A 25,284-nucleotide genomic window follows, 5' to 3' on the forward strand; every position below is an offset into this window, starting at 1 on the left:
AGCCCCATCTTTCTACTGAATTAGAATTGGGGGCAGATTCAATTTTACTTAAATAAAAGTCACATTTCTTACAGGTTTCATGTGATTCAAACTCATTTAAAATGGAGGGACTAGCTGAGCGGTGGTGGTGCACGCCTTTAATCCCAGTACTGGGGAGGCAAAGGCAGGCAGATCTCTGTTAGTTCAGGGCCAGCCTGGGTCTGCAGAGCAAGGACAGCCAGAGAAACCCTGTCTCAAAAATCCAAAGGTGGGGGGCTGGAGAGATGGCTCAGTGGTTAAGAAGATTGCCTGCTCTTCCAAAGGTCCTGAGTTCAATTCCCAGCAACCACATGGTGGCTCACAACCATCTGTAATGGGGTTTGGTGCCCTCTTCTGACCTTCAGGCATATACACAGTCAGAACATTGTATACATAATAAATAAATATTAAAAAAAAATCCAAAGGTGGAGGGGGGGATAAAATGGAAGGACTATGGCAGTGACTTCAAGCCAACGAAAGGCAGGGTGGATTTAGGATGTGTTGGACATGGATGCTCTGTCTCTAGGATGCTTAACAGTTCCCGACAAGAGGGAGCTGCCCATTGTCACTGTTCTAGCTTGAAACTGCTCTTGTTGGTCTAGCCCTGCAGGGGAGGAAATGTGCATGCTGGCCTGAAGGAAACACTGTGGCAAGGCAGTGGGGCATCACCTTTCCCTTTAGGATAGCTTCTGGATAGCACTACTGGAGATAGTGCTGCTTGGAGGCGAGCAAGGTCCCTCTTCCTTGCCTTGTCTTTCAGAGTAGATAGCTCAGGAGTACCTGGGTGTTTGCTCCATAAGCCTGAGCCAGAGAGCAGGCTTGAGAGTATTTCTTAATGTTGTGGCAAACGAGTACTTGTGTGGTAAAACTAAGGCCAAATGTTAGCCTATATCATTATCTATTTTCTCTCAGCTTTATAGCTCTGGTCTTGCTGGGTCTGGTAATTTACTCACGTAATTACTCAATGCATGAGCAATGTAGTAGCAGGCCAGTCTGGCTACACAGCAATACCTGCATTAAAAAAAGTAGAGAGCAAACAGGGTGGCTCAGTGGGTTAAGCTGCTTGCTGTGCAAATCTGGCAACCTGAGATCAATCTCTGGAACCCATGTGAAGATGGCAGGAAAGAAAGAACTCCACAAAGTTATCCTATGGTTGTCTACACATGCTCCAGGCACATGTGACCTCTCCTGACACACACACACACCCTCTTGTCTACACATCTCCATGGCACATGTGACCTCTCCTGACATACACACACCCTTGTCTACACATGCTCCAGGGCACATGTGACCTCTCCTGACATACACACCCCCATTAAGAAAAAACAACAATAAAACAGGTAGTTTATGAAAGGGAAAGTATATACTCAGTATCCCCCAAGACCAGGTTCTCATCAGAAAGGAGATTTATCTGCCTCAGAGGAACAGAGGGAAGGAGATAAGAAACAAAGACAGGAGATAGAGGACGACGGAGAAGGGGAAGGTGTTCCCCTTCTTGCCAACAAACCTCTCTGCCAATGCAAATAATCCCAATCAAAACAAATCAAACCAAATTAAAAGATACCCAGGTTTAATTGGGTGCCTGTGCTCTCAGGTGGTCCCGGGAAAACGGGGAGGGGGGGGAGGAAAGCCAAAAGGACCACCTGAGAGGAAAAAGGGGAGACCACCTGTTTATTCTGGGGGGGAGGGGAGTTTAAATAGCCTGTAGGAGTGGTCTTGACCTTCCCTGGGGAGGGGCCACCATTTGGCGGGCTTTCTTGGAGGAGGAGTTTGGACTGAGGCAACTTCCAGGGGAGGGAGCTTGGAATGGAGTTTTCTGCCCAGCGTTCCCAAAATGGATGCCAGGGGCTGGGATGAAGCCCCTGACTAAATAGAAGGGAACAAGTGGGAGGGATCAGAGAGGCATTTGTCCTGTGGGAGTGGAGGTGTCACAGCTCAGAAGGAAAGGGGTCCTGGCAGTTAGGAGCCAGGGAATAGATTAGGCCACAGTAAGCATAGCAGCCTATATCCCTATAGCTCTGCTCTATAGGTCTCCCCAATGTGACAGCTCTGCTCCAGCGGAGAGGGCTTCCCAGTGAAGTCCTTACAACTCGGCTCTGGTGCTCCTGAGCGTAGCAACTCTGCTCCGCTAGGGGAAGGCTTCCCCCAGCAAAAGTGTTACGGTCCCGCTCTTATTGCTCTCTGCTCCAGCGAAAGAAGATCTTCACCCAAACCTTGTTCAAGAGATTTATTGGGAGGGAAGAATCCGGGAGGGTGGCTGCCTCTGCCAGGGTGGAAAAAGAAAAGCCAGAACCAGAACAGGTGAAGGGCTTATCTAGGGCTTCTTAGAGGTGGACTTTTCCTAGGGAGAAGAGGGTTTGGTTCGTTTTTTGTTTGTTTGTTTGTTTGTTTCCCTGCTCAGGGATTGGTCAGTTTAGTTTGTCAGGGGCAGAGATGGCTGATCTCAGAGCCAAACTGTGTTTCTTTCACTGGCCGTTTTAAGCTTTTTGTCTCTAGTTTTGGGGCCAGGGGATACTTGTTTCACTGACTCTGATTCTAGGGACAAAATATGTTTCTTTGGCACTGGTTTCAGAGTCAGGGTGCATTCATTTCTTTGGGTCTTGGTTTGGGGCTAAAGCATTTCTTTCACTGGCTCTGTTTTCAGCACCAAGGTGGATTTCTTTTACTGGCTCTGATTTCAGCACCAGGGTGGGTTTCTTTCACTGGCTCTGATTTCAGAACCAGGGTGGGTTTCTTTGGGTGACCTTTTACCTCACAGGGAGGACAAAGGACTGCCTCTGGATAGAAGGGAGACAGATGTGGCCCATGGCAAGATGACAGTTTATAAAGGTACAAGGGGAAGCCCCGTGTAAGGTTGAGGTGTTTCATCCTAATTGGGCATGTTAACTTGGTGAGCCAAAGGGGCCTTTGATTGCTGCACTTCAATACTTTGAGAGCTGGACCTTGGTAGTCAGTCAGCCTCAGGAGGAGGAAGTGGCCAAATAAAGGAATAGACCTTGGCGGCTAGCTTTAGGAATGAAATCTAGTGTTTTTTAACAAGGCAGAGGGAATGGGGGAGGGGGACAAGACACACCAGAGCAATGCTCACCACGCTCAAACTGGCCAGGGTTCCATCAGTTTATCTCCTCAGCATCTGAACCATGCCTGACCGCTTAACTTTCTGTCTCTAATACCATACAGAAGTGGCAGTGTGCCGTTTAGAGTCAGTCACCAAGTGACCTGGACATCATGCTTGCTCTCTTGGAAGCCTGCCTGGCCTCATGCGAACATGATGGCCCGGAGATGGTTCCATGTAGAGGTGTGCCAGCTGTCCCCGACAGGCGACCCTAGACCATCCTGCAACCAATAGTTTGCAGCAGTAGGGACAGCCAGAGCCAGCACCTTCCTCCTCTTACAGATTCTTGAGTAATAATAAATATATCTTGTTTAAGATATGAAGATTTGAGATATTTGGGGTGATTCGTTGAAAAGCAAAAACCTAACTGATGCCCCTTCCATTCAGAGCCTTCATATTGGAGACCCCTGCTTTCCATTCCCTATATGGATTCTTTAACAAAAGTAGCTGGTCAGCCAGAGATCTATCTGAGGCCCACAAGGTGCCATGAATGCTCTTTCTGGACCTTTCTTGATTACAACTCTTCTGGAGATGACCTGCCTACATACAGAAGACTCTTCTTAACAGGGCAAGGCAGATAAGTCCCTCTGCAGCTGGTTCCCATGTGTTGACCTATTGGAGCACTGATATGCCAGCTTTTCTCTCCAAGCTGATGTTTAAAGCCTGAAGGAGACACCGTTTGTGAGGGAGCAAGTTCATTGTCAAATGATGTCTAGAGAAAACTTGAGGGAAGTTTCTGAGCATGGAAGTGGTATTTGTGTTTGGCTTTTACTACTACATCTTCAGCATATTAATTTACAAAAAGCCAGGCATAGTGAACATACTATAATCTCAGTATTTGGGTGGGTAAATTTCAATCTGACCTGGGCTACATAGTGAGCTCCATGTCAGTCTAACGAGAGGAGAGAGAGAGAGAGAGAGAGAGAGAGAGAGAGAGAGACACTGTCTCAAAATCAAACAAGATGGCAGATGACTCAGGAGGTAAGGGTGCTTGCCACTAAGCCTGGTGACTTGAGTTCGATCCTCGGGATCCTCTCACGTTGGGAAAGGAGAGAAGTGGCTCACACAAGTTGCCCTCTGACTGCTACATGTGCTCTGTAGTAAGTACATGTACATATACACAGTAAATGTGATAAAACTTATTAAAAAATAAATAGAGGCAGCTCATGTGGCACATGTCTTTAATCCCAGCACTTGGAGGCAAATGCAAGCAGATCTCTGTGAAGTTTGAGGCCAGCATGATTTACAAATGGAGTTCCAGACTACATAGTGAGGCCCAGCTTGGAAGAGAGCAGGCCCTGCACCTCACCTAGGCAACATGGTAGAGCTGACCCTGCTGATGGGGTGTGGGTGTGCCATCCTAGAGAACAAGTATCAGCATGAGAGATCTGGCCCTGCCCCTCATCTGCCATATGGTGGTGGGGGCAGAGGAGAGAAGGTCCCCTGCACTCCCTTGCAGCCTGTGGTAGGTGAGAGAGCTGTCCCTGAAGTCACAAGAGTAAGAGAGCTGGCCCTGTCTCTCACCAGCTACAACACTCTGAAGAACTGCCCCTAAACCTCACCTGGACAACACTGTAGAGCTAGCTCTGGTGGTATCCAGAATGGGCCAGCCTCTGCCCCCGCCAGGATATTGAGAGCTGCTTACTTGCTGCAACTCGTAAACCCCACCCCACTGCTACTTACTACATAGTATGAGCTAGCCAGGGCAATGCTGGAGATCTAAGGCTGGTGTTGAAGATGAGGGAGAACTGGCAAGCTGACCAACCCAGCAACTACCCAGAACCAGGGTTAAGAGTTGGCCCATCCCATCATCCACCCCATCCAAAATCTGCTGGAGCATGGCAAGGGTCTGGCCCTGCCAACCTAAAGTTGCAGGATCTCCATGACTCAAGGTAACAGGATATCCAAGAGGCGCTCCATTGAGAGCCCAGTGTCTACAGTATAGCAAAAACCAGAGGCCTCGAACCAAACCAATAACTCATCGCAATGAACACTTTCAAGTAATGTGGTCTAAAGGGTATACCGTGTGACTCATGGTGTGACTTCAACTAGCAGAATGAGAGGGTTTTTTTCTTTTCTTTTTCTTTTGGTTTTCGTTTTTTGTTTTGTTGTTGTTTTCGAGACAGGGTTTCTCTGTGAAGCTTTGGAGTCTATACTAGAACTCATTCTGTAGACCAAACTGGCCTTCAAATCACATAGATGGGCCTGCTAGGATTAATGGCACCACCACTGCCCTTCTTAAATTTTGTTTTATCCTGGGACGTAGGGGAGGTTGTAAGGGTAGAAGGAGGATAGGAAGTGACAGGAAGATGAATGGGGTGGAGAAGCATGATGTGGAATCCACAAAGAAGCAATTAAAAAGGTTAAATTGGAAAACAACAACAAATGGAAACCTTAACTTGCAAAAAGTTAACATAGGAGAACAGGAACTTATTCTTAACTGCAAAGAGAACCCTTAACCTACAGGGCCTATTTATCCTGTTTTGGTCTCCCATTAACTTTCAAGGTATATTATTCCTGGTTTTGTTTGGTTTTTGGTTTGGTTTTTTTTTTTTTTTTTTTTGGTTTTTTGAGACAGGGTTTCTCTGTAGCTTTGGAGCCTGTCCTGGAACTAGCTCTTGTAGACCAGGCTGGCCTTGAACTCACAGAGATCCGCCTGTCTCTGCCTCCCAAGTGCTGGGATTAAAGGCGTGCGCCACCACCGCCCGGCTGGTTTGGTTTTTCCGAGACAGGGTTTCTCTGTAGTTTTGGAGTTTTGGAGCCTGTCCTAGAACTAGCTCTCTTAGACCAGGCTGGCCTTGAACTCACAGAAATCCACCAGCACACCACTGCTGGGATTAAAGGGGCGTGCCCCACTGCCCAGCCTATTGTTCCTGTTTTTATCTCAAATGCCTAATTAAGTATTGAAAATATTTTCATAAGAAATGCCTGCATTTTTCTTAAAGTTGTAAATTCTCTTTATTCCAATTATAACATTTGGGAAATATGCTCAAAACATGCAAGCATACATTTTACACTGGAATCAGATGTGTGCCTATCAGACATGCTTTATCATAAATTCTCTTACAATTCTGTAAATGTCAGGGATTGTAATAGCACAAACATTAGCGGTCCGTTTTGATCTGCTTTGTCATTCTCATAAGTGAATCAACCTTCCAGGTCGAATACACCCAACAGAAACAATTCAACCACATTTAGGACTATCTTAATATAGCCTGAGGGTCCCCATTTATCTATCAATCGAACATTTTCTAGTTGCTAAACCAGTGCTACAACCTAGCTCAGGGACAGGTGCTCAAAAGAAAAAAAAAGCATTATTTTTCTAGTACAATTTTGTTTTGCTGCACTCCAGGACGGCCTAGCATGCACTTGCATTAACTGTTGGCCCTCACATTTTTCCTCAGAAGTCAGTAAAATGAATCCTCTTTAGTAGGTGGACTTGCCTAAAATCATAGTGCCGGTTTTCAGAATCAGACAGGAGGGACTCTAGCATTGAGATGTGCTAAGACCTTTCCCGAGGCCGGTTCTTCTCAAGCCATTCTTCTGTAGGACAGACAGTACGGTCCCAGTGATTACGCTTGTTCTCTTTGGAGTTTTGCCTTCTGAGCTCACCCCTCGCCTCTGCTCCAGACACACTGGGCAGCTAGCCTGCAGTTTCCTGGGCATGTACGTCTCTCCTTTGCCCCGCCTCTGGCACACAAAATGTCTAATTTTTCCCTACCTAGCCTGCTGGTAGACCTTCCAGAAGCCCTGGCTGAGCCCCCGGGACTCCCGATGGGACCCGTGTGAACAGTCCCGGGCGGATACGCCCAGTCAAGAGCCTGGCATTTGGGGTACGGATCCCGACGAGGTTGGTTATGGATCACAAAGAAATTGGGCCCTTAGGCCAGTCTCCCGTGGGTCTCATCAACGACCGAGGAAACTGAGATGGGGATGGAATGAATGGTGGGGATTACTGTTTAGTGTTAGCCGTGGCAGAGAGCGCTTGTTAACCATATTAAAAGTCAAGGGTCGATACCTAGAAGCCAGTAGGCAGTCTCGCGCGACGCCCCAGCAACGACTCCGCCAAATTCTCGTGGGAGGAGCGCGACCGGCGGTGCTCTCGCGAGAAGTGGGAACAGGCGAGCAAGTGGGGGCGTGGCCGGAAGAAGGTTTATTTCAAAGCGGTAATAGATAGTTTTCTTACCCAATAGAATTGCAAACGAGCCTCCGAAACCGGTAGAGCTCGGGAGTAAGGGCGGTAGAAGCCAATAGGGACTGGGAAGGGCGGGCCAGGGCCGGCCGAGCGGAAGTGGGTCTCCGTGAGGCGGTGGAGTCCTGCCTGAGCGGGTCTCCTTAGCGGCTGGTGGCGGTGGTACGTCCTTGCTCGAGCGCTTCGACTGTGGCGTCTGCCTGATCGCACCAACTCCAGGTAAGACCAGGCTTCGCGGAATGGAGGCAGCAAGTCAGGGCAGTGTGGGATTGGGGCACGGGCGGCTTCTCGGCCTACAGCCGAGTTGGGGGCCGCCAGTCGCGGCTCATTCGGGCCGCACGGAACAGCGCCTCTCGGGGTCGGGTCCGCTCAGCCTCCTCGGCCCCGGAGAGCGCGCGGGTGTCGGAGCCCGACGCAGAGACTTCCCTCGCGTCGGATTTAGGGAAGTCTCTATCTACGGCGCCGCTCGCCCACTCGCGGCTTGGCTGGCTGAACCTTTTTTGCAAACTGGAAAGGGAAACTGAGATTCAAAGAGGGGAGGACCCCTTCCAAGGTCACTTTTTTTGACTGAGCGAGCCGATCGGAGAGGACTAGAGCAAGGTTTTTGTTCCTCGTTGACGACGCAGCCATTGTGTGCTGGCGCCGCCGCCGCCGCCCCGCCTTCTTGGGGCCTGCGAGTTTGCTGGGGCACCCAAGCCGCGTGGCGGGCCCTGTCTAAGCCGGGAGAGTGTTGAGGACGCTTGCGGGCCTTGGAACTGAATGGGTTTGACCTTCCAGGAGCCGTTTTCTGCCTTACCTATGGTTGGTGAAGCGTGCGATTGAGATTTGGTCCAGCCCTGCACCCTCTGGGGTCCTTCCCTCCCTGGCACATCTGTATACAGGAATAGGAAACCCAACCTGATCCTTAACCCTAAACACTGTTTCCGTGGACGCCATTAGACACCCTTTGCCTCGATAAGTACGTGTCCAGATCTGGGCGTTTCTGCTTTTGGTTTTTTTTTTTTTTTACTTGTCTGTGCCCTGGGGCGCTTCAGACTTTCATTTCTGCAGTCTGGTGCCTCAGTTTAGGTTGCCCAAGTGGTTGCGGGAGACAGGTTGGACGCAGATTGACTGTATTTCCTAACAGTGGTGAGAGGGAAAACACCCCACCCCACCCCGTACTTTTTTTCTTTTTTTTTTTTTAATGGATGGAGAAACAATTGGGTTCGGGTTTACCTGTGAGTTCGATATGAAATGATTGGGAAAATGTCTTGCTGGCCTTTCTGTTACCTAATGTGAAGCTTCCAACTATAATTTTCTGAAAAGCTTCCTTTTTTAACACAGTGTTCACCACCATTGGGGAGTGGCGGGATTGGTTTTTTTTTGTTTTGAGACAGGGTTTCTCTGTGTAGTCTTGGCTGTCCTGGAACTCGTTTTGTAGACCAGATTGTCCATGAACTCACAGAGATCTGCCTGCCTCTGCTTCTCGAATTCTGGGGTTAAAGATGTATCCTAGCAGCCGGGAGGCGGTAACTCTCATGCCTTTAGTCCCAGCACTCGAGAACAGAGGCAGGTGGATCTCGGATCTCTGTGAGTTTGAAGCGAACCTGGTGTACCAAGTGACTTCCAGGACAGGCTCCAAAGCTACAGAGATACCCTGTCTTTAAAAAAAAAAAAATACGTTGCCGGGCGGTGGTGGTGCACGCCTTTAATCCCAGCACAGGGAGCCTGTCCTGTAGACCAGGCTGGCCTTGAACTCACAGAGATCCTCCTGCCTTTGCCTCCTGAGTGCTGGGATTAAAGGCATGTGCCACTCCTGCCCTGGTATCACATTCTTAAAGTTACTTCCTGCTGTCTGGGGGTTGATGGTATCTTTAGAGTATCCTGAAAAGAAAAATTTGGGTTGATTGTCAAGTCCTGGGAGAGGTAACTATCATTTGTTGTCCAGTCTCTGCGTAATGGGAAAGTACAGGGCTTGTCTCAAAGTCTGGTTAGACTGGAAGAACCATTACAATAAAGGGATTTGGGTCTCTGATAATATGCTAGACATTTTGAAAATGGGATGATTAAATGAAGGGTATCTAATTTAGATGGGATTTATGTAATGTCAGTTGTAAACATCAGCTTTATCATTTTTGTCTTATTACTAAAAATGTAGGTTAAGCTGAGTGCTAAGATACAAGCCTTAGATAAGTCTTATAAAAACAGGTCAGAGATACTCAAATCCAATCAAAGGATATCATGGAGAACCAATTTTAGCATTGCATTATAAGAATAGAGAAGAATCTCCTAAGATTTTCAGACAACCAACTTAATATATCCAGTAACCTTACAAGAGAGACTAATAGAACCATCAAAATATGCCTGTCACATTTCTTAGCACTCAGCAGACAAGTCTTTCTCCCCTTTTTCACGTGTGGGGTATGTCTTTGCCCATGTAGAGGCCAGAGAAGGACATCAAGTGTCTTCCTATATTGCTATCTACCTTATTTTTTAAAACTGAGTCTAACTAAATCTAAAGCTGTCTCTAAGCTGAGCTGAGCCAGCCAGATGCTTAGGTTCCTGGCCTGCCTTGTCTGGCTTTTCTGTGGGTGCTGTCGAGGTTTAACTCAGGTCCTCTTGCTTTCACAACAGGCTCTAATCCAAAGATACATGTGGAGCTGGGTTTGTTTTTGTGGTTTTGTTTTGTTTTTTGAGACATGGTTTCTCTGTGTATGTATCCCTGACTCCTGAAACTTGCTCTATAGACCAGGCTGGCCTCAAACTCACAGAGGTCCACTTAACTTTGCCTCCTGAGTCCAGGATTAAAGGCATGTGCCACCACTGCCTGGCAAGATATTTTTGTTATATTCTTCTGAATTAAGATGTGCCCTTGAGGGATGGGGAGTGTCACACATTTCATAGATGTGTGCTCATATATAAGATACTAACTAGCTGGTTCTTAGTGGCGCAAGCCTTTAATTCCAACACTCGGGAAGCAGAGGCAGGCAGATCTCTGTGAGTTTGAGGCCAGCCTGGTCTTCAAGAGCTAGTTCCAGAACAGGCTCCAAAGCTACAGCAAAACCTTGTCTCAAAATACACACACACACACACACACACACACACACACACGAGACTTCCTAAAACCAGAAGTGTAAAGGCATGGGAATCCAGCAATTACAGTGGGTCTGGGACTCTTCTGTGGTTTAAACCGAATGTTGGGAAGCTTGCAAAAGATGGCTATCGCTGGGCGGTGGTGGCGCACGCCTTTAATCCCAGCACTCGGGAGGCAGAGGCAGGCGGATCTCTGTGAGTTCGAGACCAGCCTGGTCTACAAGAGCTAGTTCCAGGACAGGCTCCAAAACCACAGAGAAACCCTGTCTCGAAAAACAAAACAAAACAAAAAAGATGGCTATCATCTCCTTAGTCCCTCAGATCCTTGGAAGGGTAGTGAAGTAACAGGACAAGAAGAAAACTGCTTGGCTTAAGAAACGTTCCTTTTGCCGGGCGATGGTGGCGCACGCCTTTAATCCCAGCACTCGGGAGGCAGAGGCAGGCGGATCTCTGTGAGTTCGAGACCAGCCTGGTCTACAGAGCTAGTTCCAGGACAGGCTCCAAAGCCACAGAGAAACCCTGTCTCGAAAAACCAAAAAAAAAAAAAAAAGAAAAAGAAACGTTCCTTTCCTCCTGCTAAGGAGTGGTGTATGTATTCCAATTAAGCAACTAAAACTTGTCTTTCTCCTAGAGTTAATCACTTTTACTACTTTTGAAGCAACCAAAAAGGTCAGAGAGCCGGGCGGTGGTGACGCACGCCTTTAATCCCAGCACTCGGGAGACAGAGGCAGGCGGATCTCTGTAAGTTCGAGGCCAGCCTGGTCTACAAAGGGAGTTTCAGGACAGGCTCCAAAGCTACAGAGAAACCCTGTCTCGGGAAAAAAAAAAAAAAAGGTCAGAGAAAGCTGTAGTAGTATAGCCCACTCATAGATTATAGTAAGCCTTCCATTTGATCCCAAGCACCAAAAAGGAGCACGGGCAGAAGATGGTATAATAGTTTGGGTAGTAGATTTTGGAATTACATAGTCAGTTCTATATTCAACAAGATTCCTAAAATGAATGTAGGGTAAGGGTACAAATTACATAAAATATTCAGCAAAACATCCAGGTGACAGAAAAGACTGGTAAATTTTCTGTGTATGTGGTATATGTACATTTGTGAGTTTTGTCTTCAACAATGCAAATAGCAACGTTTATTAGTTTCTTTGTTTTTCAGGACTTGGAAATATTGGACATCTAATTGACTCCAGATTGTAAGCCACAGATGAGTACTCGGCGGGCGTGAGAGATTGAGAACATTCCACCTCCCCATAAACCTTGGTGTATATCACTTGATTTTCTGTGGATTGAAGCCAGAGAGCACAATGAGTACAGTAAGTTTTCTTAGCTTGTAAATTTTTTTACCAATATGAGTTAGCTACTCTTTCTCTTAGAGGACTGTAAGCCGCATGTTATATAGCACTGGGCTCTAATTCCAGATATTAGAAGTTAAAATACAAAGACTGAAAATTGAGGTTAGTCTGGGTTATACAGATACTGTCTCTAAAATAAATGGAAACAGCTGAGGATGTGCCTCTTGTTTATGCAAAAGACTATTTGTTACATTTCCAGCAGAACTGAAAAAAATCTGTGTTGTTGCATATGCCTACATATAATCCAAGTAAATAGTAAATGTATCTATAATCCATTGGTAAATGGAGGTAGGAAGATCAGAAATTTAAGTTCAGTGCCATACTCAACTATATAGTGAGATCAAATTCTAAGACTGGAGAGATGGCTCAGTTCTGTGGAATGGATTCAGTTGATAAAGGCCCTTTCTGACAAGTTTGAATCCCAGAACCACGTGGTAAAAGAGACCTCCACTCATGTTATGGCAAAAAGATTTAAACATAATTTTAAAACTAGATCTAGGGCTAGGTGGTGTTGGTGCATGCCTTTAATTCCAGCACTCAGAAGCAGAGGCAGATGGATCTCTTGAGTTTGAGGCTAGCCTGGTCTACAGAGTGAGTTCTACGATAGCCAGAGGTACACAGAGAAACCCTATTTCCAGAAAAACAACAACAACAAAAAAAAAAACGGGGTATAGTGAGGTGGCTCAGAAACAGCACTTGCTGTTCCTTCAGGGGACTGGGTTCCAATTCCCAGCACTTATTTGCAGCTCAGAATTGTTTGTGACTCCAATTTGGAAGAACTTGTGCCCTCTTCTGGTCTTCACAGGAAGTGGTACATAGACATACATGCTGGCAAACTATTTGTATATGTAAAATGTGCTGGCAAAATATTCCTATATGTAAAATGAAAAAAAATAACCATTTTCACTTTTGCTCTTGTCTGGGAGTCGGCTCTGGTTCAGTGCAAAACACGCAGGTTGGACTCTAGAGTAAGGTATCCTAAACTTTCTGCTTATAACTTTTCTGTGGGGAAATTTTTATGACCTTGGGTAGTAATGTAGATGTATGTGCAGATTAAGTATTTGTTGATAATTCATGTTTACTTTTTTTTTTTTTTTTTTTTTTTTTTTCTTTTTGGTTTTTCGAGACAGGGTTTCTCTGTGGTTTTGGAGCCTGTCCTGGAACTAGCTCTTGTAGACCAGGCTGGTCTCGAACTCACAGAGATCCGCCTGCCTCTGCCTCCCAAGTGCTGGGATTAAAGGCGTGCGCCACCACGCCCGGCTCATGTTTACTTTTAAAAGAATTATTTGGCATAGGAATGTAATTTTACTGTTTATGAAGATGAAAGTAAATTATGTTAATGAAATAGATACACTTTTTATGTAAAGAGTTAATCTTAGTCAGGTTAGGTGCTTACCAACAAGCCTAACAGCCCAAGCTAGATCCTGGGACCCTACAGGGTTGAAGGAGAGAATCAGTTGCCGAAAGCTGTCCTCTGACTTCATGTAAGCACAGAAGCACAAGTACATGCATGCACACAATAAATGTTTAAAGAAAAAAAATTAATGAATTAGCTGGGCATGTTGGTGCATATCTTTAGTCACAGAACTTGGTAGATAGACGCAGGCTTATCTCTGAGTTTGAAGCCAGCCTACTCTACAGAACAAATGACAAAATAGCTAGGGCTACACAGAAAAACCCTTTCTCAAAAACCAAAGAAAAAAAGTAAAAATTGACAGAATGATGTGTGTTTGTGAGTGTGTTATAACATCTTTGATATTCTTTTAGCTCTGCTTTCTCAGTACCTGTGATTAAAGGCATGTGTTAGCATGCCCAGCTAAGTATTTTGATTTTATGATCTTTTGCTAATAATGCCGCTTAAAATAAATGTGTAATATTTAAGGCCATTTCAGAAACATTGGAAATTCTATCCTAATCCCAAACCAAAATTGATTGTATCTTTTTTCTGAAACTCAGATTAATTTACACAGACTTTATTTTTTTTTTTAATTTTTTTATTTTTGAGGCAAGGTCTTCTGTGTATCCTTGGCTAGCCTGGAATTCAAAGATCCACCTGGCTCTGGAATTTTAAAGGTGTGTGCTACTATACCCGGAAAACAACAATTTTAAAAAATGAAACATGCTGGTGGTAGTGCACACCTTTTAGTCCCAGCACTCAGGAGGAAGAAGCAGGAGGATCTCTGAGTTCAAGGCCAACCTGGTCTACAAAGCAAGTTCCTGGGATGCTAGGACTGTAATCTAAGGATGTGCCAGTTTGATAATTATATGCTGAAGAATAATGGTAGGAAGATGCTACAAGTCTTGTTTATAATTAATGATTCTGTTTCTGTAAGAATAAAAAATACATGTGCAGTAAAAACACTAATTCTGCCGGGCTGTAGTGGCGCATGCCTTTAATCTCAGCAGATTAAAGGCAGAGGTAGGCAGATGTTTGTGAGTTCGAGGTCAGCCTGGTCTACAAGAGCTAGTTCCAGGACAGGCTCCAAAGCTACAGAGAAACCCTGCCTCAAAAAACAAAAACAACTCTGTGAGTTCGAGACCAGCCTGGTCTACAAGAGCTAGTTCCAGGATAGGCTCCAAAACCACAGAGAAACCCTGTCTCGAAAAACCAAAAAAAAAAAAAAAAAACAAAACACTAATTCCTATATAACAGTAATCTTGAATCTTAATGAAGGTATTGTAGACAGTGTTGGCATTGTGTGGTGTTACATCGTGTTGAGTGTTCAGAAGCAAAACTATTAATTTTTGGTCTTTGTAGGTTCAGAAAACATTTTGCTATTGCAAATATTTCTTGCACAGCCTACCCTCCCCCATTCAGTTATATGACCATGCATGGGATTGTAAACCATAGTTGGATTGTTTGGTGATACAAACAGCTGATATGGTGATAAAGATCTATATCCTAGCACCCTCATGGCGGATATAAGCAGATCTCTTGAGTTCTGGGATAGCCAAGGCTACACAGCAAAAGACCTTTTATCAGGTGAAACAACAAAAAGTACTGAATTTTTCACCCTATGCTTCATAGGTGCTACAAGTTTTATAGTGGGTGGGTGCACATGGTGTGTGTGGGTGTGTGTGTGGTGTTAGACACAAGAGGACAACCAAGTTAAACCATTTCCGTTTGTTGGCTTTTTACTCTTCCTGAAACCCTGTCAAATCTGGAACTCATGTAACTGCTTCTTTTCCCCCTTGATGACCTTAGAGAAATCCTCAAAGAAAGCGGCGTGGTGGAACAGTAAGTTCTAGGCAAGCCCAGAAGCGAACTCGGGAAACAACTTCAACCCCTGAGATTTCCTTGGAAACAGAACCCATAGAACTCGTGGAAACTGGTAAGAGCCAGGAATACTGGACTGTAATGCATGACAGTATGATATCGTGGGTAAATAAGTGAATTGGACCCAGTTTGTATCTGTTAATGTCCACTGTGATGCCTCATGAAGTCATACTCCCCCCCATTTTATGTGTATAATTGTTTTGCTTGCATGTATGTCTGTGTACTACATGTGTGCCTGGTGCCCACAGAGGCCAGAAGAAGTCATTGTATTCCCTAGAGCTTGAGTTACAAATGGTTGTGAGCTGCCCTGTATGTGTTGGGAATTTAATTTGAGTCTTTTACAAGAGCAGTGAGTATTCATAGCCCCTGAACTATCTTTAACCCCAGGTCACAGCTGAGCTTCTGTGTCTTCCTCTGTGGTGAGGAATAATGTTAGTATATAGGGCAGGTTGAATTTATGACATAAAACCCTTGGGACCATGTGTGGCAGGTAGTACCAAACAAATGTTAGCTGTTGGAAGCTCTTGCACTTGCTTTATATGTATGTATAATCTTAGACTTACCTATACAGCTTATAGCTACAATGAGTAAAGCTACAGAGAAACCCTGTCTCGAAAAACCTAAATAAATAATTAAATGGTTTTTGTTTGTTTTTGTTTTTTGTTTTTCAAGACAGAGTTTCTTTGTGTAACAAGCCTGGCTGTCCCGAAACTGTAAACTAGGCCATCCTCAAACTCTAGAAATCCACCTGCCTCTGCCTCCCGAGTGCTGAGATTAAAGGTATGTGCCACCACTGCTCGGGTCTAAGAACTGATATTTTAAAGAAAAGTGCAGTGGGCTATGGACGTAGCTCGGTGTGGTAGAGCACTTGTTTAATGTACAAGACCCTTGTTCAACCCTTAACACTACCGCAAAGAAAAAAATTATTAAGATGTTATACAATATGTGTATACCACAGAATAGGAACTTTTTAGCCATCTTAGAGTTAAAGAGAAGCTACTTTGTGTCAGATGAGTTTCTTGGACTTCCCAGATAGTGTCCATTCTCTGCTTGGTCTCAGTTTGACTTCTCTCAGTGAATTCCTTAGAACCTTAGGACTTTGGAATTCTATACCCAAAGAAGGTCCTTTTCTTCAGTGTAACACTCAACACACACATGGACTTGTTCTCAGGGTTTAGACAGATCCAGCTGCTTCCAATGAGGCACTTGTCAAACTATTGGAATTTATATCACCTTTGCAAGGTGGTAAATACAAGCAGCCCATACATACATATACATACATACATACATACATACATACATACATACATACATACATACAAGCAGTGTGTTTCTTTTGGCAGAGCCAATTTTATCTGCCAAAAGATAATTGACTCATAAATTATGGTTTATAGATTATTAAGTAGCAGCCATTCTTTTTCATGAAGAATGAGAGGCAATTGGTATATTATATATTTGTGTGTGTGTATAAGTGTGGGGAAGAGGTAGGCAGATAGTTTTTGGGTGTTTTTGGCTTTTCAAGTCCCTATGTGTAGCCCCAGCCATCCTAGAACTCACTCTGTAAACCCGGCTGGCTTTGAACTCACAGAGATCCGTCTGCCTCTGCCTACCAAGGGCTAGTCTTACAGGTGTGTGCTACCACACCTAGCACTGGGAAATAAAAGAAGGTAAAACAAGTTAGAATATGTTATTCATACTGTTTATAAAATCTAACCCTCATTTTTTAATACTAATAGCAATCAGGAAAAAAATAGTTGTAAGTGGTTTTTGCATGCCTTCCCTAATTAATGAAATTGTGCTGCCTAAGCATGATCGTGTGGGTGGGGTGAAGCCACTCAGACATTTGTCCCCACATGTACACCTCTGGGACCTCAAGAAATTCATGTAGCCCACTTAACAAAATGCTGGAGGGGCACTTGGTTGTTATTTTGAAAAGGTAGTCTTGCTGGTTTTTATATTGTGTGTGTAGGGTTTCACACTTTGACACAAGTTTATACCATGTTTATAATATCAACCAAGCCTTAGGAGTGTAGCCCTATCCTAATACTTGTGGAATTGCTTTATTTTGAAGCTGGTGATGAAATTGTGGACCTCACCTGTGAATCCCTGGAGCCTGTGGTTGTGGACCTCACTCACAATGACTCTGTTGTGGTAAGCATTTGAGTAAGAGTTGGCTGGCTTGGGTAGGAATCCCTGGCCCATATCTGCATCTAAAGTCTGGGTTACTAACCAGGGTTAGAAAGATTGAAAGGGGCTAGAGAGATGGCTCAGAGGTTAAGGGCACTGGCTGCTTTTCCAGGGGACCTGTACCTACATGGTAGCTCACAGCCAGCTGTAACTCCAGTTCCAAGATACCAGTGCCCTCTTCTGGGCTCTGTTGGCATCAGATACACTGCATGCAAACCACACATACACATCAAATAATTGTGAAGGGAAAGGAACCTATATTGAGTAACTGGAACCCCTAATGAGAAATGTGTCAGGAAGAGCCACCTGTTGTCGCTTTTGTCTCCTGTGGACTATATCTGCCTGATTTTTGACCTTTCCATAGCAGCAGTCCTGATTTCATAGTTTCAGATGTGTAAGCTGGGCATAGCCCTTTGAAATGGGATACTAGCTTTGCCAGGGTTGGTACTACATTGTATTAAGAGACACCTATTTAGGTGCCTTGCCTTGCATGAAGTGTAGTGCTTTGCAGTGCTTTACACCTCTGACCTGAAGGGAATTGGGAATATTGACTGTGCTGCCATTAGGTTTCCGAAATAGTTGCCAGTAAACATGGCTCCAGGGAAAGCAGCTATCTAGTCTGCACCTGCTGCCACAGCTCTTTCCTGACTCCAGGGAGGGTAGAACTTGAGAGGCTGTGACTTCATGTGTAGCCTGCCAGAACTAAAACCTAGTCTGGTCAGGAGTATTAGAAAGTAATTCTGAAAGACATATTCCATGGTATTGGAACACCCCTACACACACATACACCCCATTTCCATGTGTCTTTTGGGATCTGATGAACTCATTGATGAGCATCTTAAGGACAAGTTTGCTACTCACTTGTAAAACCTTTTGATGACAGTATGCCAGGACTGAAGCTGTGGAATAGAGGTGTTGCCACCTTGGGTAGCATTAGACATGTGTTAGCAGTTGGAATGCAGAAAGGACTGTAGACATGGAACCGAGGTGTTAGTAATCTAGTCTTCCACTTGTCTCAAAGGTTTGAAATTCTGAGTGACTAGTAACAAGCTGCCACAACCAAGACATATCAGTGTTTTTTAATTTGTTTAAAACTTTGAGAGTAAGATTTTATTGAGAAGCAAGACAAGCTGGGTATGGCACACACCTTTAATCCCAGCACTCCTGGAGGCAGAGGCAGGCTAATCTTGTGAGTTCAAGGTCAGCCTGATCTACAAAAAACAAAACAGTTCCAGAATAGCTAGAGCTACACAACAACAAAAACAAGATGAAGGGATGGGTAACCAGGTATTGTGGTGCATGCCTGTGATCTTTTTTGGTTTTTTTTTTGTTTTGTTTTTTTGTTTTTTTGTTTTTTCGAGACAGGGTTTCTCTGTGGTTTTGGAGCCTGTCCTGGAACTAGCTCTTGTAGACCAGGCTGGTCTCGAACTCACAGAGATCCGCCTGTATCTGCCTCCCAAAGCATGCGCCACTACCGCCCGGCCCATGCCTGTGATCTTGAGCACTTGAAAGGCAGTGTTTCTGGGTTATATAGTTAAGCTTAGTCTCAAGGAGGGAAAATGAAATCATGATGGCATGAAGCTGCCAGGGAATATCTACTCAGAGGCTTAATATTCCTTACAAATGCTCAACTGATAGCTCAGGCTTGTTACTAGCTCTTACACTTAACCCATATTTCTGTTTATGCTTTACCTCATTTTCTACATGTCCTGCTTGCCCCCTGGCTGACTGGCATCTCCAGCTCCACCCTTCTTCCTCCGGCTTTCTAGTTTGGCTCTCCTAACTTAATCCTGCTCAGCTATTAGCCAGTCAGCTTGTTTATTAAACCAATCACAGTGGCAAATCTTGACAGTCTACAAAGGGATTTTCCCACAGCAGTATGGTTTTAGTTAGAAATCACCAGATTGTCCTGATGTCATCTCTGGTATCCTCTCAAAGACTATGGTGAATTCAGGCACATTGCCTCCCGTATAACCAATGGTGTTTCTGGAAATGGGCCAGAACTGTTTGAGAATTGTAAGTGGTCTCCTCTGCATAAGTTGACTCTTGCTGTTAATTCCTGTCAATTTCATGGAGTTCTATAAAGAGGGTAATTTAGTCCCTTAGCTAAAGTTACATTCCAGTTTTTGACTAATTCTGGAAATTGGCACCAAATGCTTTTTCTTCCTCTTTCCCCTATCTCAAAGTAATAGGAATAGTTTATTGAGGGAAAGCATTCCTGAGGAAGGAAGTGGGTTAGCAAACAGGGAAAGGGCTCAGAAAGCCCCAAATCCCTTTTCTTTATTTTTTTATTTTGGTTTTTCGGGATAGGGTTTCTCTGTAGCTTTGGAGCCTGTCCTGGAATTAGCTCTTTTTTTTGGTTTTGGTTTTTCGAGGCAGGAAATTAGCTCTTATAGACCAGGCTGGCCTCAAACTCACAGAAATCCTCCTGCCTCTCCAAATCCCTTTTTTTGAGAACTCAACATCTACCCATAATGGACATGACCAGGTCCTGACAAAGGAGCTGGAAGTCTGCCTCCAAGAAGACCCTGTTCTTCTGCTGGGTGGCAAGTCAAACCATGCCTTTATTCACGCGGCAGTGAGTAGAGTCCTTGAATGAGCCTAGAATAAGAATCGTGGGAATGAGGGAACTGTCCTGATAGTGACTGAATGAGCAGGAATCCGTTAGATAAAAGTCCAGTGATAGTATTGTGGAGACAGGAGGCTTGGGTTCTCGTGTCAGAATTGCTATTTGAATTTTTGCTATTACAGAAATTACCTCATGCTTGACCTAGCTATTAAAAAGAATTGTCTGAATTTGGTAACTCCCAATCACTCTCCATGTGTTGTTGATTGTAATGAATCATCAAAGGCCATTAAATTATTGGTATTAACTAAAGACATGAACAAGCAGTATTTTTGAGAGTCATACAATATTGAAAGCAAGATGTGTGCATTATAGCAGTTAAAAGGTCAGAATGTTTATAACACTCCTCTCTCTTTCCCCCTTTTTCAGATTGTTGAAGGTGAGTAGTTTCATTTCCTTTTCTCCTGGGTTTAAAGGAAGTTATGGTGAATGAATGCCATAGCCCGCAGGCTTTGTCAGTCTGCCCTTCCAAGATCTCTAGGCAGGAGGTTGCCTTTGGTCAAACCTGTTGGTTTTACTGAAAATCTCTGCCCATGATTTCAGGGACTGAGCTTTCTCCTGAGAAGGCAAATGAATGGCCTCTGCCTCTGGGCAGGACCTTCTGAGGGTATGGGGTAGAACTAGTATGGTGATGGTTTCTCTCTCGAAGTCTGAAGGGGAGGGAGGGTGGGTCTTGATACTAGGGCTGAAAATGGGACTTTTTTCTTAGAAAGGGGAAGGCCAAGAAGAAATGGGAGGAGGTTACGCCAAGACCATACTGACAGCTGTGTGGTGAGCAGTGATGATGAGGAACTGTCTAGGGACAGGGATGTGTACGTGACTACCCATACTCCTCGAAGCACCAGGGATGAAGGAGCTACAGGACTCAGGTAATGTGCTCTGCTGCTGTTGTGTTGGGTGGAGGCCAGGGTATACAGATGCCAAGCTTGTCAGCTTTAGAACAAGGGTCTGCAAAACAGCTAGGCATGTTTGGAATGCAGGGCTCAGCTGTCTGCTCAGGATAGACCAATTAACAGACAGTTGTATCAGGAGACCGATATGCACTGTGATCAGGGTTGGGTGTAAGTGGGTTTTATTACGGGCACCACTAGCAGTAATGCTGGAGGTGAAGCAGATGGGTAAGCCTAGTTGTCTGCATCTTTTCTTCTAGACCTGTTCTCTACCATCTCTCTTTTCATGCCCATTCCAGCCCAATACTTCAGATAATTTGTTTTCGAGTTTTTTGTATGCCTGTCCTAACTCAGCAGAAGTGAGAGATTTGATAGAGGATAGGGCCTGCATATATGAAGCTACTTTATAAGGTATAATCAAGTATTTGAGCTCACTTAGAAACTGATTTGAAGTATTTGTGATTTTAGGCCCCTGGGTACTGTCAGTTGTCCGATCTGCATGGATGGATACTTTGAGGTAAGTAACCTAGTTGTATCTCCTTTGGTTTTAACCTATTTCACTAAAAAGAACTTGGAGGATCTGTGCCTCATGTGGGATTTGACACCTAGCTATCACAAAGACTAATTACAAAAGAGATTGTTCCCGTTGGTCATGGTCCCTGTGTATTTCATCTTTAGCCTCTTCAAATTCAGGTTTCCTGCTGTGAAAATCCTGTCCTGTCTACAGTTTGTTCCATTTGCTTCTGAGATTGTTGTACAGACTCTACCCCTTTGTTTTCACTGGTCTCAGTGATGCATTAGGGTTCTTGGTGGCAAGGGATATTTTAAGGCTGTTCTTTTTAATGTCTTCTAGATTGTGCAGAGTGGACGCCGCATTGTTTCTACAGAATGTGGCCACGTCTTCTGTAGCCAGTGCCTCAATGATTCCCTTAAGAATGCTAACACTTGCCCAACTTGTAGGAAAAAGATCAACCATAAACGCTGCCACCCCATTTATATATGAAATGTTCAGAACTGCTCAGGATAAACCAATGGACAGACAGCCAGGCTAGGCTTTCTGCGTGGTATCTGCCTCCAGTTTCCTGAGCTAAAAAAGACTTTCAAAAATCAATGTCTGATGTAAACTGCTCTTTTGTTTTCCAACCCCTTAGATGTTTTGTTTTCTCCAGTTTGATGCTATGGAGCAGGATCCAGAGATCCTCCCATGTCAGCTTAGCATCTTTTCTCCTGGGTATTCTGAGCCGGGAGTAGGAGAAAAGGAGTCAGGCACATTGGAGTTTGAGTATTGTGGCTCCAGCCTCTTTATGGAGCTGACATGTTGGCCAAGAAGTTTCCCTATTGGGAAAGTTTGCCCCAACTCTTCTGGGTACAGAACCTTCCCAAGGTATCTGCCAGTTAGCTATTCTGCCTGCCACACAGTGACCTGGCCAGACACAGTCCATCCAACCCAAGGATCCCAGTACAGAAGCCGCCCCTGAAAAGCCCTGCCGGTGGACTTTTATTTTTCTTTGGAGAGCAGAGGTGATCTGTGATTCTACCTGTACCTTATCATTGATGTGCGGTGTTTTCTGCAAATCAAGAGACCTTCTGCGGGGCAGCCATGTTTCCTAAGAATGAGAAAGTGCAATAAAGCCCGTTCTTCACCTGCTCTTCAGCAATCCGGAAGATGTAGCACTGCTAGTGTCCTCAGCCCAGTGTTGCCTGTGGGAGCAGTGCCCATCGCACCCCATCTCTGTTCGCCAACTGTTCTCAGGAACCCTACCCATGCTCCAAAGTTCTTTGCCTGGCACAGAGCATTCAAGGCCAGTAGGACAAGCAAGTTTTTGAGTGTCCTCTCTTTTCTGCTGTGCCTGTGTTGTCCACAGTGCTCTCCAGCCCTCAGTTTTTCACTTCCCACTGCCTAATGTCTGCCCAAGCATAGATACCAGGAGGTGGTAGCAGTAACAGTGGCCTTATCAGCTGTTCACTTCCACGCGTTTACCCAAGTCACTGTTGCCCGTGTTCTCAGCCTGCCGCTACCCTGGCTTTCCCACAGCCCTAGAGTAGATCAATATTTCCGAAGCTGTTCTTCTGGCCGATTGGGCTTCGATCCTCTGGACTTTTGACTGCTTTGTAGGATTTGATCAGCAAAGCATGGTGCCTCTTCCTTCCCGTGGGACCACATAACAATCCCTGCTCCACTCCATATGTGTGGGAGCCTCTGGTGCCCTCTCGGAGGCAGTGAAGTGGTAAATTGTCCCTGGGGACACAAGGCACAGGGTGGCTCATAGAGGATAGGCCTTCAGTGCCAGCCTGCCTCCACCTCCACGCTATTTCCTCAGAGGGCTTCAAGCCAAACCAATAGCCTTTTTGTGTGAAACATCTCTGAGGTGGGAAAGGGACCACTGGAGCTTTGCTAGCAATAACTGACTTTCAGTTTACTGTTCTGATGGAGCAGGGACTCAGCACAGAACTCACTTTAAATGGAGCTGAAGGAGTGTCCCTCCTCTGTGTGAAAAGAAAATAGTTTTATTCTTTACTCTGACTTTTTAAACTGTTTGACTTCCAGTTAGTTTGAATGAGAGTAGTAATTTTTTTACATGGACTCAGAGGGTAGGAGCATTAGCTCTCATCATTGTGATGTGTGGAGTATGCCCTCCCCTTGGATGTCACAGCCATTGAGTTCCCTGTGGGCCTCATGGACTTGCTCTTGTTAGTTCCTATGATAGCCAGACTTAAAGGAGCCAAGGTGACCATGCAGCCAGTTCACCGGTAAATATGGTGACACCCACTTAAAAATTCGTTTTCTCCTTAAAGACAGTTTATGAAGTTGATCATAAAAGTTCTATTACTTCATCCTAAATTAAATTGAGAAAAATATGTGTTTAGTTTTACTAATCAGAAGCTGAATTAATAGGAAAAGGTTGGTATTGAAAAATCCCTTTCCTTTTTCCTTAATGTATATAGTTTAACTCTTTCTTTGTTACATTTAAACTATGCTCATGGATATCAGTCTGTTTTGGACTCCTGCTAGTGTTAAAGATGGAAATAAAGCAATTGGAACCAAGTATCTCTCATTCATTAATTTGCTCTTTGAAACCTAGAGTGTGCGGTGTTCATTCAGTGTGGTTTATACCTAATGTGGGCAGGGGAATTTGTGCTTATCCAGAAGATGACATTCATATTGCTACATCCCAGGCCTGGGAATGTCCAAAAGTAGTCTTTTGTGAAGTATTGCTCGGTGGAAATAAAAGTTCCAGAGACTTTGTTATGAACATCACTGGCTAAGATTGGTACACTGCTCCTGACTACTTGCACAGAATTTGTGCTGCCTGTGAGAGTCAGCCCCAAAGTGCATGAACATACGCTGCCATAGGAAAGCCCTGCCAGAGAAGGGCTTGGGTGTGACTTGTATTGCAGGCTAAACACCTGTCATATAAAATCTTAAAATGTTTTAGGTTTCTTTTGTTTTATGTGTGTGAGTTTTTTGCCTCTGTGTGTGTGTGTGTGTGTGCGTGCGTGCGAGCGTGCCTAGTGTATGTCTGGTATCCATTGGATCCTTAGAACTTGAGTTATGGGTGGTTGTGGACCATTGTGCAGTGCTGGGGTTGAACTCGGGCCTTTTGGAAAAGTAACAAGTGCTCTTAAATGCTGAGTGTACTCAGCAGCCTCTGTTTATCTTTTTTTTTTTTTTGTTTGTTTGTTTTTTTGTTTTTCGAGACAGGGTTTCTCTGTGGTTTTGGAACCTGTTCTGGAACTAGCTCTGTAGACCAGGCTGGTCTCGAACTCACAGAGATCCGCCTGCCTCTGCCTCCCAAGTGCTGGGATTAAAGGCGTGTGCCACCACCACCCGGCAGCAGCCTCTGTTTAAAGCATTTTATCAAGAAACATGCCACACACATGCAGACATACTTTTTTTTTTAATGTTGTTGGGCTGTAGTGGTGCATTCCTTTAATTGCAACACTCAGTAGGCAGAAGCAGGTGGATCTCTTGAATTCGAGGCCAACCTGGTCTACAGAGCAGGTTCCAGGACAGCCAAGGCTACGCAGAGAAACCCTGTCATGAAAAGCAAGAATGTGTGTGTGTGTGTGTAAACCATGAGCATGTGGGTGCGCACAGATGAAAGAGGGCGTGAAATCTGCTGGAACTCCAGCCTGGGTTTTTTGTAAGATTCTTTGACCCATTTCTCCACTATATCGCCCTTTTATTTAAATATATTTGGTGGATGGGTGAGATTCCTCAGTGGATAAAGGCACTTACCTCTAATACATCCTAACTGGACTTTCTTCAGGAGGATCACCTGAACGAGTTGCCCTTTCATTTTCATGAGCATGTCGCCCACACACTATATTAACAATTAAAAGAATGTTTGGTACAAGTTCTTGTCAAAAATAACACAATGGAATGTTTTCCTGTTCTGAGTGTCTTCTCCATCAACAGTTCTTTTTCTGGTTCTAGTAAGGCAGGGCTTCTCACAAAGTCGGTTTAATGTTGGTAACCCAGAAGAGATACCCCCAATACTGAAATAGAAGTTAACAAAAACAATTTGGTTGGGGATCACCACAATGTAAGAAA

General features: G+C 44.7%; 1 protein-coding gene across 2 annotated transcripts; it reads left to right on the forward strand.

Annotated features, from left to right (window-relative positions):
* Positions 1-7,417: 7,417 nt before the first annotated feature.
* Rnf4 (ring finger protein 4) lies at positions 7,418-23,902 on the forward strand. Of its 2 annotated transcripts, XM_057772926.1 has the most exons (8): positions 7,425-7,544; positions 11,538-11,710; positions 14,955-15,081; positions 17,098-17,177; positions 20,209-20,218; positions 20,549-20,708; positions 21,198-21,246; positions 21,583-23,902. In XM_057772926.1, the coding sequence occupies exons 2-8, from the start codon at positions 11,702-11,704 to the stop codon at positions 21,730-21,732; spliced, it is 585 nt and encodes a 194-aa protein (XP_057628909.1). In that variant the 5' UTR covers positions 7,425-7,544; positions 11,538-11,701; the 3' UTR covers positions 21,733-23,902. The 2 variants fall into 2 exon arrangements, 1 of the variants encoding a protein (XP_057628909.1); XR_009057283.1 differs by lacking the exons at positions 20,549-20,708; positions 21,198-21,246; positions 21,583-23,902 and having other exon boundaries at positions 7,418-7,544; positions 11,554-11,710; positions 17,098-20,477.
* Positions 23,903-25,284: the final 1,382 nt, after the last annotated feature.

Source organism: Chionomys nivalis, chromosome 6 (genome assembly GCF_950005125.1).
Source record: "Chionomys nivalis chromosome 6, mChiNiv1.1, whole genome shotgun sequence".
NCBI classification, from domain to species: domain Eukaryota; kingdom Metazoa; phylum Chordata; class Mammalia; order Rodentia; family Cricetidae; genus Chionomys; species Chionomys nivalis.

What these genes read in the sequence shown, in the direction of transcription:
- Rnf4 (XM_057772926.1), top strand. An exon ending in CATAGAACTCGTGGAAACTG is followed by an intron (nt 15,082 to 17,097) that starts GTAAGAGCCAGG and finishes TTTATTTTGAAG; the next exon opens with CTGGTGATGAAATTGTGGAC. An exon ending in GCATGGATGGATACTTTGAG is followed by an intron (nt 21,247 to 21,582) that starts GTAAGTAACCTA and finishes AATGTCTTCTAG; the next exon opens with ATTGTGCAGAGTGGACGCCG.